This window comes from Buceros rhinoceros, unplaced genomic scaffold, assembly GCF_000710305.1.
Source record: "Buceros rhinoceros silvestris isolate BGI_N320 unplaced genomic scaffold, ASM71030v1 scaffold37098, whole genome shotgun sequence".
Lineage (NCBI taxonomy): Eukaryota > Metazoa > Chordata > Aves > Bucerotiformes > Bucerotidae > Buceros > Buceros rhinoceros.
The window spans coordinates 1-14,305 of record NW_010426949.1 but is presented as its reverse complement, the minus strand read 5'-3'; the positions used below and the strand labels follow the sequence as shown (position 1 = coordinate 14,305).

General features: G+C 37.3%; 1 protein-coding gene across 1 annotated transcript in view; it reads right to left on the bottom strand.

The window, feature by feature from the left end:
* The window catches only part of CIR1 (corepressor interacting with RBPJ, 1), a 21,450-nt gene extending 7,909 nt beyond the window's left edge, over positions 1 to 13,541 (bottom strand). The window contains exons 1-6 of the mRNA XM_010141701.1: positions 13,451 to 13,541; positions 12,841 to 12,914; positions 11,707 to 11,720; positions 11,560 to 11,615; positions 11,137 to 11,185; positions 10,805 to 10,922 (exon numbers count right to left, since the gene is read on the bottom strand). Coding sequence (XP_010140003.1) covers positions 10,805 to 10,922; positions 11,137 to 11,185; positions 11,560 to 11,615; positions 11,707 to 11,720; positions 12,841 to 12,914; positions 13,451 to 13,539 — 400 coding nt within the window. The 5' untranslated portion in view covers positions 13,540 to 13,541. The remainder of the gene's footprint in view (positions 1 to 10,804; positions 10,923 to 11,136; positions 11,186 to 11,559; positions 11,616 to 11,706; positions 11,721 to 12,840; positions 12,915 to 13,450) is intronic.
* Between the last annotated feature and the right edge of the window lie 764 nt (positions 13,542 to 14,305).

Here is a 14,305-nt window from a genome sequence, read left to right as displayed (position 1 = left end):
AGAGTAATTTAGGTGCAGTTTAGCTTGTGAGGAGGTGCGCGAATCTCCACAAAGCTTTATCACCTACATTATTTTTACTATAATTAAAGGTTTTAGCAAACACTAGGAAATGAGATTCAGAAAATAAACCAACCCCATAAATTAAATTAGAATCACAGTCCTATTTCACCACTCTTCTGCATGCAGACCCCAGCCAGACACAATACAAGTACGCTGTCCACTACGGTTCATTGTGAAGGACCCTACAGCAGTGTGTGATCTTTGCAGTTTAAAAAACGTGAACATTATTTTTGAGGGGAGGACACAAGTGAACCTGCTCACACCATTTTTTCTGAAGAGCTCACGCTGTTCAACTTCTGGTGCCCATTGACAGCAAGACCACATCGCTTCCTTGGTTCAGGTAGCAATGCTAGACCACAGCAGGGAGAAAACAGTATCTGATCTGGGGAGTCTGAAGAGACTGTTTTCTATCTGGTTACAAATTCAGGCTGAGAAGTTCAATTAAGACATTATATTTGACAATGGCCACACAGCTTAATAGCAAACCTCTATTACTATCTTCTTTCTGCACCACAATGACATGATTTTATTCTCATAATTAAACTCTTCTGTTTGGAACCAAAGGAATCAAATGCTTGGTGACTTTCTTTTCCTACCCCTGCCTCAACAGACTGCTTTTGATTTATACTTTAATGTTTTTGATAAGCCAATCTGATTTTTTTTTTTTTAAATATCAGTTACAGTTTGAGGTCTTCCAGGAATTCTGGGCACAGCTATTTTATGTGACGGCACCGAGACTTGTAACACAGTTCTTTTTGGACTGCTTCTTCACAGAGCCTTATATGATGTGGCTGCCTAAATGTGTGAGTGAACTAGCACATTCCCATTTCCACACTATAAAATTAAGTAGGGGATTTCCTCTGGCGAATACAAATGAGGGAGACAAAAACTGTAAAATAAACCCCCAAAATTGAACTTCACTTAAAAGAGGTTTGAGGAGTTCAACTTCTTGGCTTCTTTCCTTAGCAGCTAAAGCCTAAATCTCGGAGCCACCAGTACAATGTCTGGTAGAGGGCCCCTTCCTTTGTCCGGTGTGAATTGATTGTAGAGTCCTGGCTGTTGGAGACGAGACTCTGCTCAGCATGATCTAACTAGGTTTGCCTGATAAGCCAAAGAGGTAAATCTTTTCAGCCTGTCGTTGGCTTATGACTGCACTTATGTCATCACCCTCCAAGATCTTCAGACAAAACAGTACTAAGTGTACCTCATAGCCATGTATCTTCATCTGGTTAAGTTCCAACCAAGCCATAAACTGTAAAGCAGATGGTAAGATTGAGCTGAGAGGCTAAAATCTTGAGAACGGAAGTTAGCTAAGCATTCTTGGACAGCACCCATCAACCCACAAAAAATCACTCCTATGTCAAGACACAGAAAAATACTTTGTGTTCTATAGAAACAGACATCCTCATATACGCATTCCTTACGGACTTGTGAGACAGTCTGAGAAGCAGCTACCTGTGTGATCTCATGCAGGTGAAAGCATCTAGAGATGACTATGCCATGAACTGGCAGAATGTCAGATATAGGAATCCTGTAAAAATAGCTGATTGCTACAACTTCTGACAACTAGTTTCTCAGCATTCATCCATCAGCAAACTAAAAATAAGTTCAAAGTTATAATGTTTCATCACCTGTTTCTTATTCTCTCTGAAACAAGTCAAACACAGTACTTGCTATTTTAGAATATGACTACCAAGCTTATTTTCTGAAATTTACATTTTGTTAAGGAAGAAAAGGAAAGAAAAAACTTTTCTAGATGACACTTCTTTGAAAGTAAAACATTTATCTGCTTTAAAATTAATTCATAGTCTTGGAAAAGCTTTTTACCATATAGTGGAATTAATTGCATGCTGATATACTTATTTTTATGCATTAAGACAACTGACAACGTGTTAAGTTTTCTACAGCGACAGGTACTTAAAATTACATTAAGGTCTTGAACAAAAGAGGCTCCATACCTAAAGACTCACCAAAGGATTTTAAAAATATTTTTTCATGATCTTTATAGTTCTTAAGAAATAGTGTTGTCAAGCAAATAGGCTGCTGTTCCTTCTGGCTTCTTATTTCCCTCTTGAAGCTCTTGCTGCATTAAATCTCTCTGTTATCTTCTGTTTAAGAAACTATTTGAAGAAAAAATCCAGATGGCTCAGCTGACTCAAAGAGTTAGGGCACAAAATCTGGAAACTCAAACCACTCAATGAAGTATGAAAATAAGGATTTCAGTCTTCACAATGAACAACCTGAGTGCAACCTTAGCTTGACAGCTGTTGTTGGCACAATTATAATATTTGTACAACTAAATAAACAGAAAAGCTGTATATAGAATTTTCTGAGGCCTATGGAAGCATCAATTATACTGGATTGCAGAAGGACACAATAATAGAATTTCTACAACATATTGTAAATTTGCTCTTCTATAATGAAGAGCACTCCAATTTCTTATCACACTTAACTGAGATAAATTTACCAGAATCAGTTCTGCTTCTACTAAACAACCAGGGAAATAAAAATCTGGATTTCAAATACTTTAATGCCAAGCATACAGCAAGCTCCCCCACTCCCATCCCAGGAACATGAGAAACCTATAGCTGCAATTAATTTTCGATTCTGTCTGTACTTCTCTTGAAGCTACAAATGCAGAGTGTATGTAACACTCCCGTGTTGCCAGAATGTTTCCTCTAAGAGGCACGGACGCAGGACTCCTTAGAAGAACAATGCTTGCTGTAACACACCGTCTAACAGGCCGCCATTAAAATGTCTAAAGCGCATTTTTCAAATTATCCAACACTAGAGAACAATATGCTACAAAAGCTCTTTTTGTAAAGACTGTGATTAAATACCACTTTTCCTGCAACAGTTTCAGTGGCAGTAAGGACGGACCATAACATTATGATTGCCAGTATCACCAAAAATAACAGTTTTACTTCTGTCTACTCACGATGCACAGTCTTATCTGCTCAATTTATTGATAAACGCTTTCACTGCTGTCACCAGCACAGATGAGCCAACTGAATTATTCTTAGCAATCAATTAAGTTTTAAATGCGTTTTTATTGTGGAATACATATAGAAAGCAGCAGCAGCAGATAGGGTAACCACTAACCCCCACCTACGGCTGGGGAACTGACAGTGACTAGTTGTACTCAGGTAGTGGCTGCAGTTACATACATATGATGTTATGAAAAGAAATGGACTGCTCAATACAAAAGCGACTGAAAAAGGCAATAGATTCTTCATGGTGTCATTTTAATCACAGCTTTTTAACCTTTTATAACTTAGGCTCCTTCTGCATATAATCAAACCGGAATATTTAGAATAGGACTATTCTGTAACTTCCCCTTCTTGAGAACGTGCTCTGCTGTGAGACATCTTTTAGTTTACAGATGCGATGATTTTAATCTAAAAATGTCACCATCATTATACCTTCAGACTTCTTGTGACCTGGTAATAGATAATTTACATGAACACGAATGTAAACAAAGCACACTTGCATATCTGCTATCGATTTGCCAGTACACAACACACTTGGTGTACTCCACTCCACCATGTTTAAAAATTAATTTATGAATCAGGGATACTTTTAGGGCCTATCCTTTTTATTCCTTGTGAACCAAAGGACAACGTGAAGCCGTAACTCTTCCAAACTGAAATGTGATTTTCTGCATAACAGTGATACTGAAGCCACGCTCTGCTAGGGAAAAATAAATAAATAAACACTCCAGGGAGTATGCAGACAGCTCTTTCACATTAACTGGGTTTTAGAGAACCATTCTGCTGGTGGGTTTTAGTTCAGCACACAAGCACATGATGGATTACTATACTCTGAATTCGGAATGCTGCCCTTCTCTGGGTGGCAGGAAAGGCATAACGTATGATACAAAGCTTTTTAGGTTTTGCTTTAAAAGAGAAACTGACTTTAAAATTAGCAGCACCATCATCATGGCTTGGCTTCGCGGACGAAGATTTGGGAAGGGCTTTACCCACGCTTACTACAAGCGCACAGTTTCGTCAAGACGTCTATATACTAATTTTTGTGCTCTTCACAGTTTTGCATGTTTTTTCCAAATGGCTTAAAGGAAATAAAGCAAAACCAGAAAAAAATTACACACTGAGCTTAATCACATGGTATCGTCTGTGAACTTTTATTGAGGTTGGGACAAAGAGTAGACTTTTACCTAAAGAACAAAGAGCTCTTATCAAAATTATGAGATCCTGATCCTGGTCATGAAGAATGTAGCAAATTTATGCTGCCTCCACTAATTCAGAACTGATAATTTTTTACTGATTGCTTTTCCATCTATTTCAGAGATGACTGCATTCAAACCATATTTACACTTCAAAGTAACTGCTGCAGTTGGCACTGAGAGAAATCAGTGAATAGAAAAACCTCTGGCTTTTAATTAGCTCTTCTTCAGAGGGATTGCAATTTAAGTGAATTTAACTCTTTAGCACAGAATTTCAGGATAATTTGTCATGCTTCTGTCATAGGGTATTTCAGAGAATCGTGAGTTTCCTTTTTACTTTTTGAGTAGTGAAAACCATTCCACATTATCAAACTGCTATACAGATCCATATTTATTGCTTAAAAGCCAAGCACAGGACTTCTAATAGAAATCTGTATTTTATGCATTCACACCAAATACAGAGGCTTCCAAAACATAAATAGAGGATTATCCTAAAATGTGACAGTTCTTAAACTATGTGAAGATTTAGTTAAGGTTCCTACTGTTCACAATCAAAGGTCTCAGCTGCAGATCATAAAGGAAAGTTTCATACACTGTATGTTTCTACAGATGACCATTTATACAACTATTCACAGTTAACATATTCAAATAGCTTTTCTTTGTTATTAGAGATTCAGGAGAATACTTAATTCCTGCATTCCTGATACAATGCAGATTTTTACCTTCTGGGGAAACAAAAAAGTGCTTTGTCACTGAAAAAATGCAGTGAGATATAGACATAATATAATATAGACATTGACACAGAGTTCCTTTTTTGTTGTCTCCATACAACTGAAAATTTCAATGATTACTATGGAAAGGAATTTCACTCAAAAGTGTTTTCAGCTGATTTTTAGCTAAGTGATAGACTGATGTAAACAGAACCACACTACTTGTGGTTTAAGGGCACTCAGGTGATGAAAAAAAGAGAGCACAAACTCTAGGAGCTGATAATGAGTCTTTTAGAAGGCCACATTTGCATAGACATACCTAGAGTTTCTTTATCTTCGTAGACCATAAGGCACTATATATATATATATACACACACATGTTGTTCCATTACAATTTTACCATTATTTGCCTGAATTTTCCACAACTTGCTAATCACTTTACAGTATTCTCTTTCAGCTCAGTAACGTCACTGGGCGAATCATATATGGAGCCAGTTGGCTGAAAACACTAAGTAGTCCATAGCAGAGAAGGATGCTCAGTACTCTCCACACTTAGGTTTCATTGGCTAAGAGCATAAGAACTTTTTTAATCCTACCATCCCACTTCTAACTATGCCATTCATAAAATTACCTCTCCATGTGAGACATTAGCCTTACTTCATAAGATACTAACACCTTTCTTCACAAGACAGCAGTAGATTCCTAGCAGTTATTTGTTCTAAAAACCATACAATAGATGTAAGCATTTAAGCTTTCATAGCTCTTTAGCAATCCCCCATCCCCCCACATTGTCCCACATTGAACAAGATAGATTGCTTGCAGGAAACAAGCAAAAAAAATAGATGAATTTAGTTTGTTCTAACTTTACCTAACCAAGAAAGTTGCAGGCAATTCTGAAGTTAAATAAAGGTATTACTTCAAAATATTTTGCACAGGAAACATACTAGTGTCTGTTCTAGTATAGTCAAAGGCTTTTTAGGCTTCACCGAAAAGCACAAAAATCAAGAGATGCTGCTGGTTAATGATAATAAAGAATTGTAAAGACAGGCCAACTTTTAGATGCAGTGACTTTTTTTTTTTTTTGATGGTCTATAGTACCTATTTTATACATGCATATATACACAGTGGCACATAAAGTCAGAACCACAACTGATATTTTCATCTTGCCTGAACTTTGAAAGTTAGGATTTTATCAGTAAAAAACCACTGTAAATCAGTTTAGTCCAAAGAAGCATTTTGATTGCCTAATTTAGCTTTGTAAAGGATAAGTAAATCTTATAAGTTGGTCTCTGTAAGCCTCACAGCTGGAACATTCTAACACTACTTTGCAGTTTCCACTGATCAAAGTAAGTTACTTTATATCTAAAACTAAGAATTTCATAATGGAAATAATGCAACACCAGGGGGTGCAGTTATCATGAAATAATTACACTCCTGGGAGATTACAGACAAGGCTGTACCCCAGGGGTGTGATTATCCCATGATAACCACATCCACTGAAATTGCCTTATTGCAAAAATAATCTCTATTCACTGGTGAGATATTATTCAATAGGAGCTTTTTTAATGGTAAGATTATTATTTTTTTTATGAATCGCCAGCTAGATTAGTAAAATGGTCCCAGAAGCAAAATAACCAAGCCAAGTTAAAGTACTGATTGTAATTATTTTTGTTTGCTGGATCACTGCCGTGTATGTCAGACCCTGAAAGAAAGCAGTGTTTTCCTCACAGAACACAGTTCTGAGCCACAGACATGCTTTCGTCCTGCAGTGGTTCCACTCGAGTAAACTGAAGTCCACGACCAGTCTTTACATACAAAGTATTCAACACTGGATTCAAAACAGCATCTGTCAATCAGTTTGTGTGCAAACAAGAAGATGACTACGCAGTCTTTCCATAAGATTCAAAGACAAATATCCTTCCACTGAAATAAGAGAATCACAGCTTACAGAATTTATGGGAAAGAAAAAAGCCTATATTGGTGGTTATTTTATGATGTGAAAAAAAGTATGCAGATGATCAATAACTCTTTTCCTCACACAGAAACAGAGTAGAAACTTCAGATCACACATAGAAGTTTCATTTTAATCCATTTGAACTCAAACATTTCCTCTGAGGCTGAAAAAATAGTCCGAGTCCAAATAAGACATTCTGTTTTGTTCTCTTTCTGAAGCAGGAAAAAATTAGAACCAAACAAAACTGAACTTGTATCAAGTACTCTTGAATTCAGTTTCTGCATTACTTAGAACTTTTTTTAATTCAAATAAGGACTCTACATTCCACCAAAAATTCACTGATTTGGGCATTAAAAAAAAACCCAAAACCCAACATTACTCCTTGGGCTTTTATGAAATTGAACTCACCATTCAGCTAAGTCCTGTAAAGTTTCTGGAGGAAGAAAGGGAAGGATGGAAAAAGGCTGCTCTTACTGGTTTTAACTCAATAATTTGGTTATCCTAATAAAACATTTTTTTTTACCCTCATTTTCTGTCAAAACCTTCTGCTTTTGACCAAGGAGAAAGATGAAAATGTCCTTCCAATTAGGTAAGTGCCAATCCTTTACATAGGCATAAAGAATCGCTAGCAACTCTGTAGCTACCATTGTTTGTACTGGTTTTGGCTGGGATAGAGTTAATTTTCTTCACAGTGGCTGGTATGGGGCTATGTTTTGGGTTTGTGCCCAAAACAAATGATGCTCACACAGGGATGTTCTAGCTATTGCTGAGCAGCATTTACCTGGCATCAAGGCCATCTCTGTTTCTCAGGCTGCCCTGCCAGTGGCTGGGCTGAGGGTGCACAAGTTGCTAGGAGGGGACACCGCCAGGACAGAGTGATGGTGTTTGTCTTCACAAGTAGCTGTTATGTGTGATGAAGCTCTTCTTTCCTGGAGATGGCCGAACACCTGCCTGTCACTGGAAAGCAGTGAACAAATTCCTTCTTTTGCTCTGCTTGGGCAAGCGGCTTTTCTTTTACTTAAACTGTTTTCATCTCTACTCACAGATTTTATCTTTCACCTTCCGGTTCTCTCCCCCATCCTGCCGCGGAGGAGCGAGTGAGCACTCTGAGGTGTATATAAGCAATCACCCCCTATCCTTGAAATCCTTATTAACATGCACATCCAAAGAGAATAATGTTCTTCACATTCTAGAAAGAAACAGCTTCTGAAAACTTTTCTTTGGAGTTCAGACCTTAGAAACCAAGTGGTTTTGTACTTTTTTTTTTTTGGTGCTGACAGTCACAATAAACGAAAACTCTGGACTGTTTACATGTTTTTTACCAGTTTTCTAAGCATGAGACACTTATTTGTGACACATGGTGGGGAGCAATTCAAGTCCTTTGTTGGTTTTTTTTTTAAACTTAATCATCAATTCGTAAAACACGGAAAGGTTTCATGAAAAGACGCTATCATAAGAAAGGCTCTATTCCTTATAAAAAAGTATTTTCTACAGCTCTAGGCCTTCCAAATAAGAACAGTGCAATGACAGACATTTTTGCAGTACTACAAAATAATCAGCAAATAATTAGGAATTTAGACTGGAGACATAAAAGCAGCTTAGGAGAGCATTACTGATAAAGAGAAGCAGAAAGAAGCAGAGCTTTAGGAGATGTGTTGTACACGGGAAGAGAAGAAGGTTCTTAGAGGTGGATACCAATTCAGCATTAGAGCTGGTAACAAAGGATTAGGTATAAGTAAGGAGAGGAAACAAACAGCAATGAAGAGGAATGGTTGAAGCAAGAGTACGTTGCTGGGGGGTGTTGATCAGAACATAATAGAATTTTCTGCTGCACCATCTTGTTAGGAAAAGTAAAAACACTGTTTTACCCTCGGTGTGGGTTAATTTTACAAAGCTCACTGCAGATCTGCAGCACTGTAACAACTGGGTAGAACTCTCAGCCAAGATAATTTCTTACTCCCAGCCCACACAAGACCCACATCGGGGTTTAGTTAATAAAATCAGTTTTTTAAAAAATGTGTGATGTAAGCTTTAATACGCCTTATGGATGAATTATGAGTCTTAATAGAATCTTATGATAACTTGTGTTCTCACTTAACTGTAGTGCTTCATTTACATACATGGCATTTCCACATGTCATCAAAGGAACATAATTTAGCTTGTTATTAAATCAGATGAAGTTTTAGAAAAGTTGATGAAAGGATTGTATTCCTGAGGTTAGAATAAGCAGACAACCTTTTACCTGATGATCTAATTAATGATACTATCACTTCCTATAAGCCTGGTATCTGCTATTAAATCAAGAACTTAAAAATGATTTAAACTTTACCTACAGTGTTTTTACAGTTTCCCTGAAAGAAAGATAAAGTATCAGTATCATTACAGCTGACTACTCAAATGCAAGAACAGTGTCTTACAAATTATATATACAAACCCTGATCTGTCGCCCACCCCTACACCCTGAAATCCTCAGCCATTAAAAAAAGTCTACGTTCAGCATAGCATGCTGTCTTCCAAGTTCCAGAGATGAAAATGAGAGGGCACTGGTGCAATCTACTGGAAACATTTAAGTAGTTTTACAGTACTTCCTTTCACGCAAAATTCATCATAGGTGCTAAATCCATCTCTTCAGGCTTAGAAAGGCTGTTTGGAAAGCTACCTGGAGAACATCTCTCTGCTTAGAAAACAGCTGCAGCAGTCAAATGTTACCTGCACCTAGATAGTTCGGTTGGGTTTGAAACAAGCAGTTAGTCTGCAAGGAGTCTGCATCACGCTGTCACGAATAATGAGTCCATTTTCAAGTTTGTGAAAGAATGTACAATTTCCACTTTCCCAGCCAAAACACTTCTAAAAATTTACCCATATCACTTGAACTTTTGTGGAGAGTGGGGGAAGTTCTGCAGCACAAAAGCATATATGACACATAAGAGCTGCACAATATAATTCTTCCAGCACGCTCCAAGCAGAGTTTCTTCTAAGGCAAGAAAGTGATTTAATGTTATAACCTACCGAATGGAAAGGCTGAGAATGTCAACTCTAGGACGGCTAATCCAATGGTATAATCATCAGACAGTGCCGACAAGCAGGGGAGTATAACAGGCACTATTTCTTTTGACTTAAGTCTTCCGGACCTCAACTCAAAGAAACAACATGCCTGGGTCATCTTATTCTGAAATGCAAGGCTGTTGGTAGGCTAAATGTGTAATAAAACTAAAAGCTACTACATCTAATAGACAATCTGAAGAAAGACATGAGAAAACCAGAGGTTATCTATCAAGTGCGCAGTTGTAATGGTGTCCCTGCATGGCACAACGTGGCACGTGATTTTGAAGCAAGTTCAGCAAGGCTCAAGACTCACCTGTATTGTCAGGTGTTTCTTTAATGTGCCACAATTCTAAGAATCTTAAAAGTCTTACAAAATGTGTCACCTTACAAAGTAATGTAGGCAAAAAATTATTCAATTTAAATGTTTATATGCACTTCTTTAAACCTCATCTAACACTAAATGCTGTGTGAATCAGGTAATAGGGAAGCTAATAGAGCAAAATACCTGTAGTTCAGGAAGCAACAAGAAGCTGGTTGAAGGGAAATCCAGGTTTCAATTGCTTGTCCACTTACAGATGTGCAATTACGTAAATTAGATAGAAAACAACAGCAGCATTCTATTTGCAGCAGTACTTACGGAATCTTTTTAAAATGTATTACTAATTAAAAAATTATGTCCTTCTCATCTGAAATAACTAACTTGAAATTATGGATCCTTCATTGGAACAAAGAAGTGTTTTCCCCATTTCATCAACTCTTTGAAATATGATAAACTTAAGCTGTATAAAATTAAATGTGATGAGTCCCCCCCAAATCTCTAACCAGCACCCTTAAAAGACATTCACTGCCTACCTGAACCATCACTGGAGACTGAACTCGCGTTAATTCCAGAAAGGCCAAATAAGGGACATTCTCTATCAGTGTTTACATGACCCCACTTGTGGCATTTAATACATCTCACATTCCGCACCTTAAAGGAGAAAAAAAAAAAAAAAAAGGACTTAATTTAGTTAATAATATAATTTAACATGCACAGAATTGTCTGTGTTATTAGGCATAGGAGAAGCTTTTAACTCACTGAGAAATACATTATAAAATTAAGAGAGGCCATTTGAATGTTCTGCAGTTAGATAATATTTGAAATATACCCAAGACATCCACAGAGTGAAATTTATGTAACTTGCCTGGATACCAAATGGCTGATCTCTGATATTCATGTCATCCTTGGCATATCTGTTACACAAACACAAAAGAAAACAAATGTTCAAGCCACTATTTTTTTTTAAAAAACCATCCTATAGGTAACTACCTTTCATTCTTGACTGTGAGACAAGCAGTTAGTTTAGCAGTTAGTTACCCATCACAGAGAAACACTCCTGGTAAACATTAGTTTTAACGCGCTTTTGATTATGGATGTAAAATTAAAAACTAAGCTGGTCAAGGATATAGTTCCAGGTTTACAGATTTTACTAATTAACTGCCAGGCATGATTACATAAGTGACCTGCTCAAAAATAAAACAGGAAAAAATGAAAAAGGGGAAAAAAATATATACGAAAGGTAAGTAAGAAGAGAATAAAAAATTTGGATAAAATCCAGACACCTTACTTTTCTCTAGGGGCGACTTTTTGCCATTCAAATTTGTATTCAGTCTCTCCTTCTTGCTATAATACAGAAAACATGGTAAGTTTGAATATTTTAATACATTTTAAGTAAGTAGGAAGATAACATAAAAGAAATGATGTAATGAAATACCTCTTTAGTTTCCTCTTTGAATTTTCAGAAATCATGGAAAGAAAAGAAATGATACATTAAGTATGCACGTAAAAGCTGGTATCTAAGCTGGAGACAAAACATTTTATAGTTTATACTAATACAATAGTGCAAATACTCAGAAAGTAACTTTATTCAAACAGAGTGCACTAATAAATTACCAGCCTCTAGTGTATGGTTACAAATCCTGTAAAACCAGAATCATCTTTTAAAACTCTACAGAGTCTATATAAATACACAAAAAATTTAAATTTTTTGCAAAAGTGGCATCAACATTTAATTCTAAAATCTTAGAAAAAAGATTTTTTAGCAAAAAACACTAGTTTAAAATTGCATTTGCTCTAAGCTTAAGGAATTACTTTAAAAGCTTTTGAAGTCAAATAATTACAAAATCTGCTCTCTGAGAATGAGCCAACACAAGCCTCTCCAAGGATTGTTGTGCAAATGGGAAAGCTGCATTTTAAAGGGACTGTGTTTTCTCAGTTCTCCACTCGAATTCAGATTTTGCTAAAATTAAGCGACTGATATGAGTATACACCAGGTACTTACTAACTTCCGTTTACGAATCTACTAAATGCAGTCACACAGTCAGACCCAGCAGAGTCAGCCAGTCCTTTTGATTATTTATAAAACTTCCACCAATTAACTTCTTGCTTTGGTATTTCCTGGGCGTGATGTGCACCAAGCCGAATTATGGGCAGATCTTTTAAGCAAAAGTGACCCTGCTATTTCCAAAAAGGGGAGTGGGCCAAAATACAGGTGTGTGTTGTCTAAGTCAGTGCCTTGGTAAAGTCTAGTCCTCCTCATGCAATGGCTTTATAGTTGGCTAAAGAAACACCTTGGTCAAGGACAGAATTTCTGCTGTTGCCAGGAAAGATTTTATGTTTTTCCCTTCACATTTATCTGTTGTTTTGAAAGAAATTAAAGTATTGTGAGATCAAAATTATTATATGCTATAGATGCCTCTATATTCCCAGAGGAAGACCTAAAAGTCATACCTTCTAGCATTACCTCACTACAAACATGTTATTTTAAAACAAAAGACATTGTGCTTATTTCTTCAGAAGATTTTTGGCTTTGCAGCACAGTCTGCTCACAACCAGGAAACCGCAGTACCTTTCTTTGCTCCAGGTGGGGCCTCATACATGAAATTAAGACCATTCTTCACACGCTCATCACCCATAAGCAATCTAAATGAAAAGGACAGATGTCGAGGTGTTACACAAGAGTCATATTGGTATTACTTACATTTATTTACATTAAAAAAAGTGCAGCAGGAAATTTTTACAACCGGCAATTTAAAATTTGTTAATTTGAGCAACAAAAGTTGAGTATCAAAAAATCTGAGAGATTAGTCAATACATCTGCGTGCTCCACTGTGTACCAAAAATCACACATTTCAATCACAAATGAAACGTAACTCTGTGTCCACAGAATTACAGAAGGCATGTTTCTGTGTGAGCCAAATATACTGTGACACAAGGTTACCTGCTGTTCTGTGAAATGAATTGGAAGACACACACAAGCCACTTTAAAGAAGCTCTTGCGACCTCTGCTTAATTAGACACCAGTTTATGAGTCACTGTTCTCTCCTACTGTCATGCAATGTCATTTTTCTGTATTCAACGGGAAACGGTATTTTAAATACCTATTGAAGAGATGTCCTTCACTGTCATGAAAATAAGAGATAGGAGGAAGAAGTGTGTGATCTTATCCCATTTCTCACCTGTTGTCATAGGATTCCTGTTCTTTCAGATACTGTTGCATTAATTCTTCTTGTTTCTTCTTATCATACGATATTTTCTGTTCTGCCATCCATACCTAGATAAACCAAGTAAACAAATACAAAAAACCCACAAAACCAAATAAACAAATACAAAAAAACAAATTAACAAATTTGTTTAACAAATACAAAAAACCCCACAAAATATATTCACATATAAAACCTGGCTTAATCTATTGAAAATACTCAACGAGGGAAAATTCCCATTCTAATCACGTAATTATTTCCATTCAATAAGTGATCTTCATACAAGCAGTAATTTTGATTAGCTACAACACATTTCAGAAGTGGAAAGACATGAGAAAGTTTAGTAATTCAAAGGGAAAAGCAGGCTCAGAAAACACCCTGCGTGTGCCACTCTCTTCCCTGCAGCGACGCTTCCTCACCTAGCGTCTCACCAGACCCCAAGTCCCAGTTTCTTTCGAGAGCTCCTGGAATGGTATGATTCTGGGGAAGAGAGACCTGGAGCCAGGTCAAGGCAGGTGTGAAATACTGCAATAAAAACACGGGCACATCGCGGCAGCTGGGGTGTTATCTGGATGGTGTGTGGTGCCTATTTATCCGGGCAACCAGGCGTTGAAAGGCTGGCACCAGTACAAGGCAATAGCTATACACACCTGGGAGCAAACGAACCTGAAGCTTCAAGCATTTATTAACTTTTCTTGCTGCCTCTTCTTTCCCCCGTGCCCCAACCCTGGTCCCACCACAGGAAGGCCGGCATGCCCTGCTCATGCCGCTGCGGTGCCGGGAGCCCGTCACATTCCACGCGATACCGCCCGGCCTCGCCCCAGCCTCCCG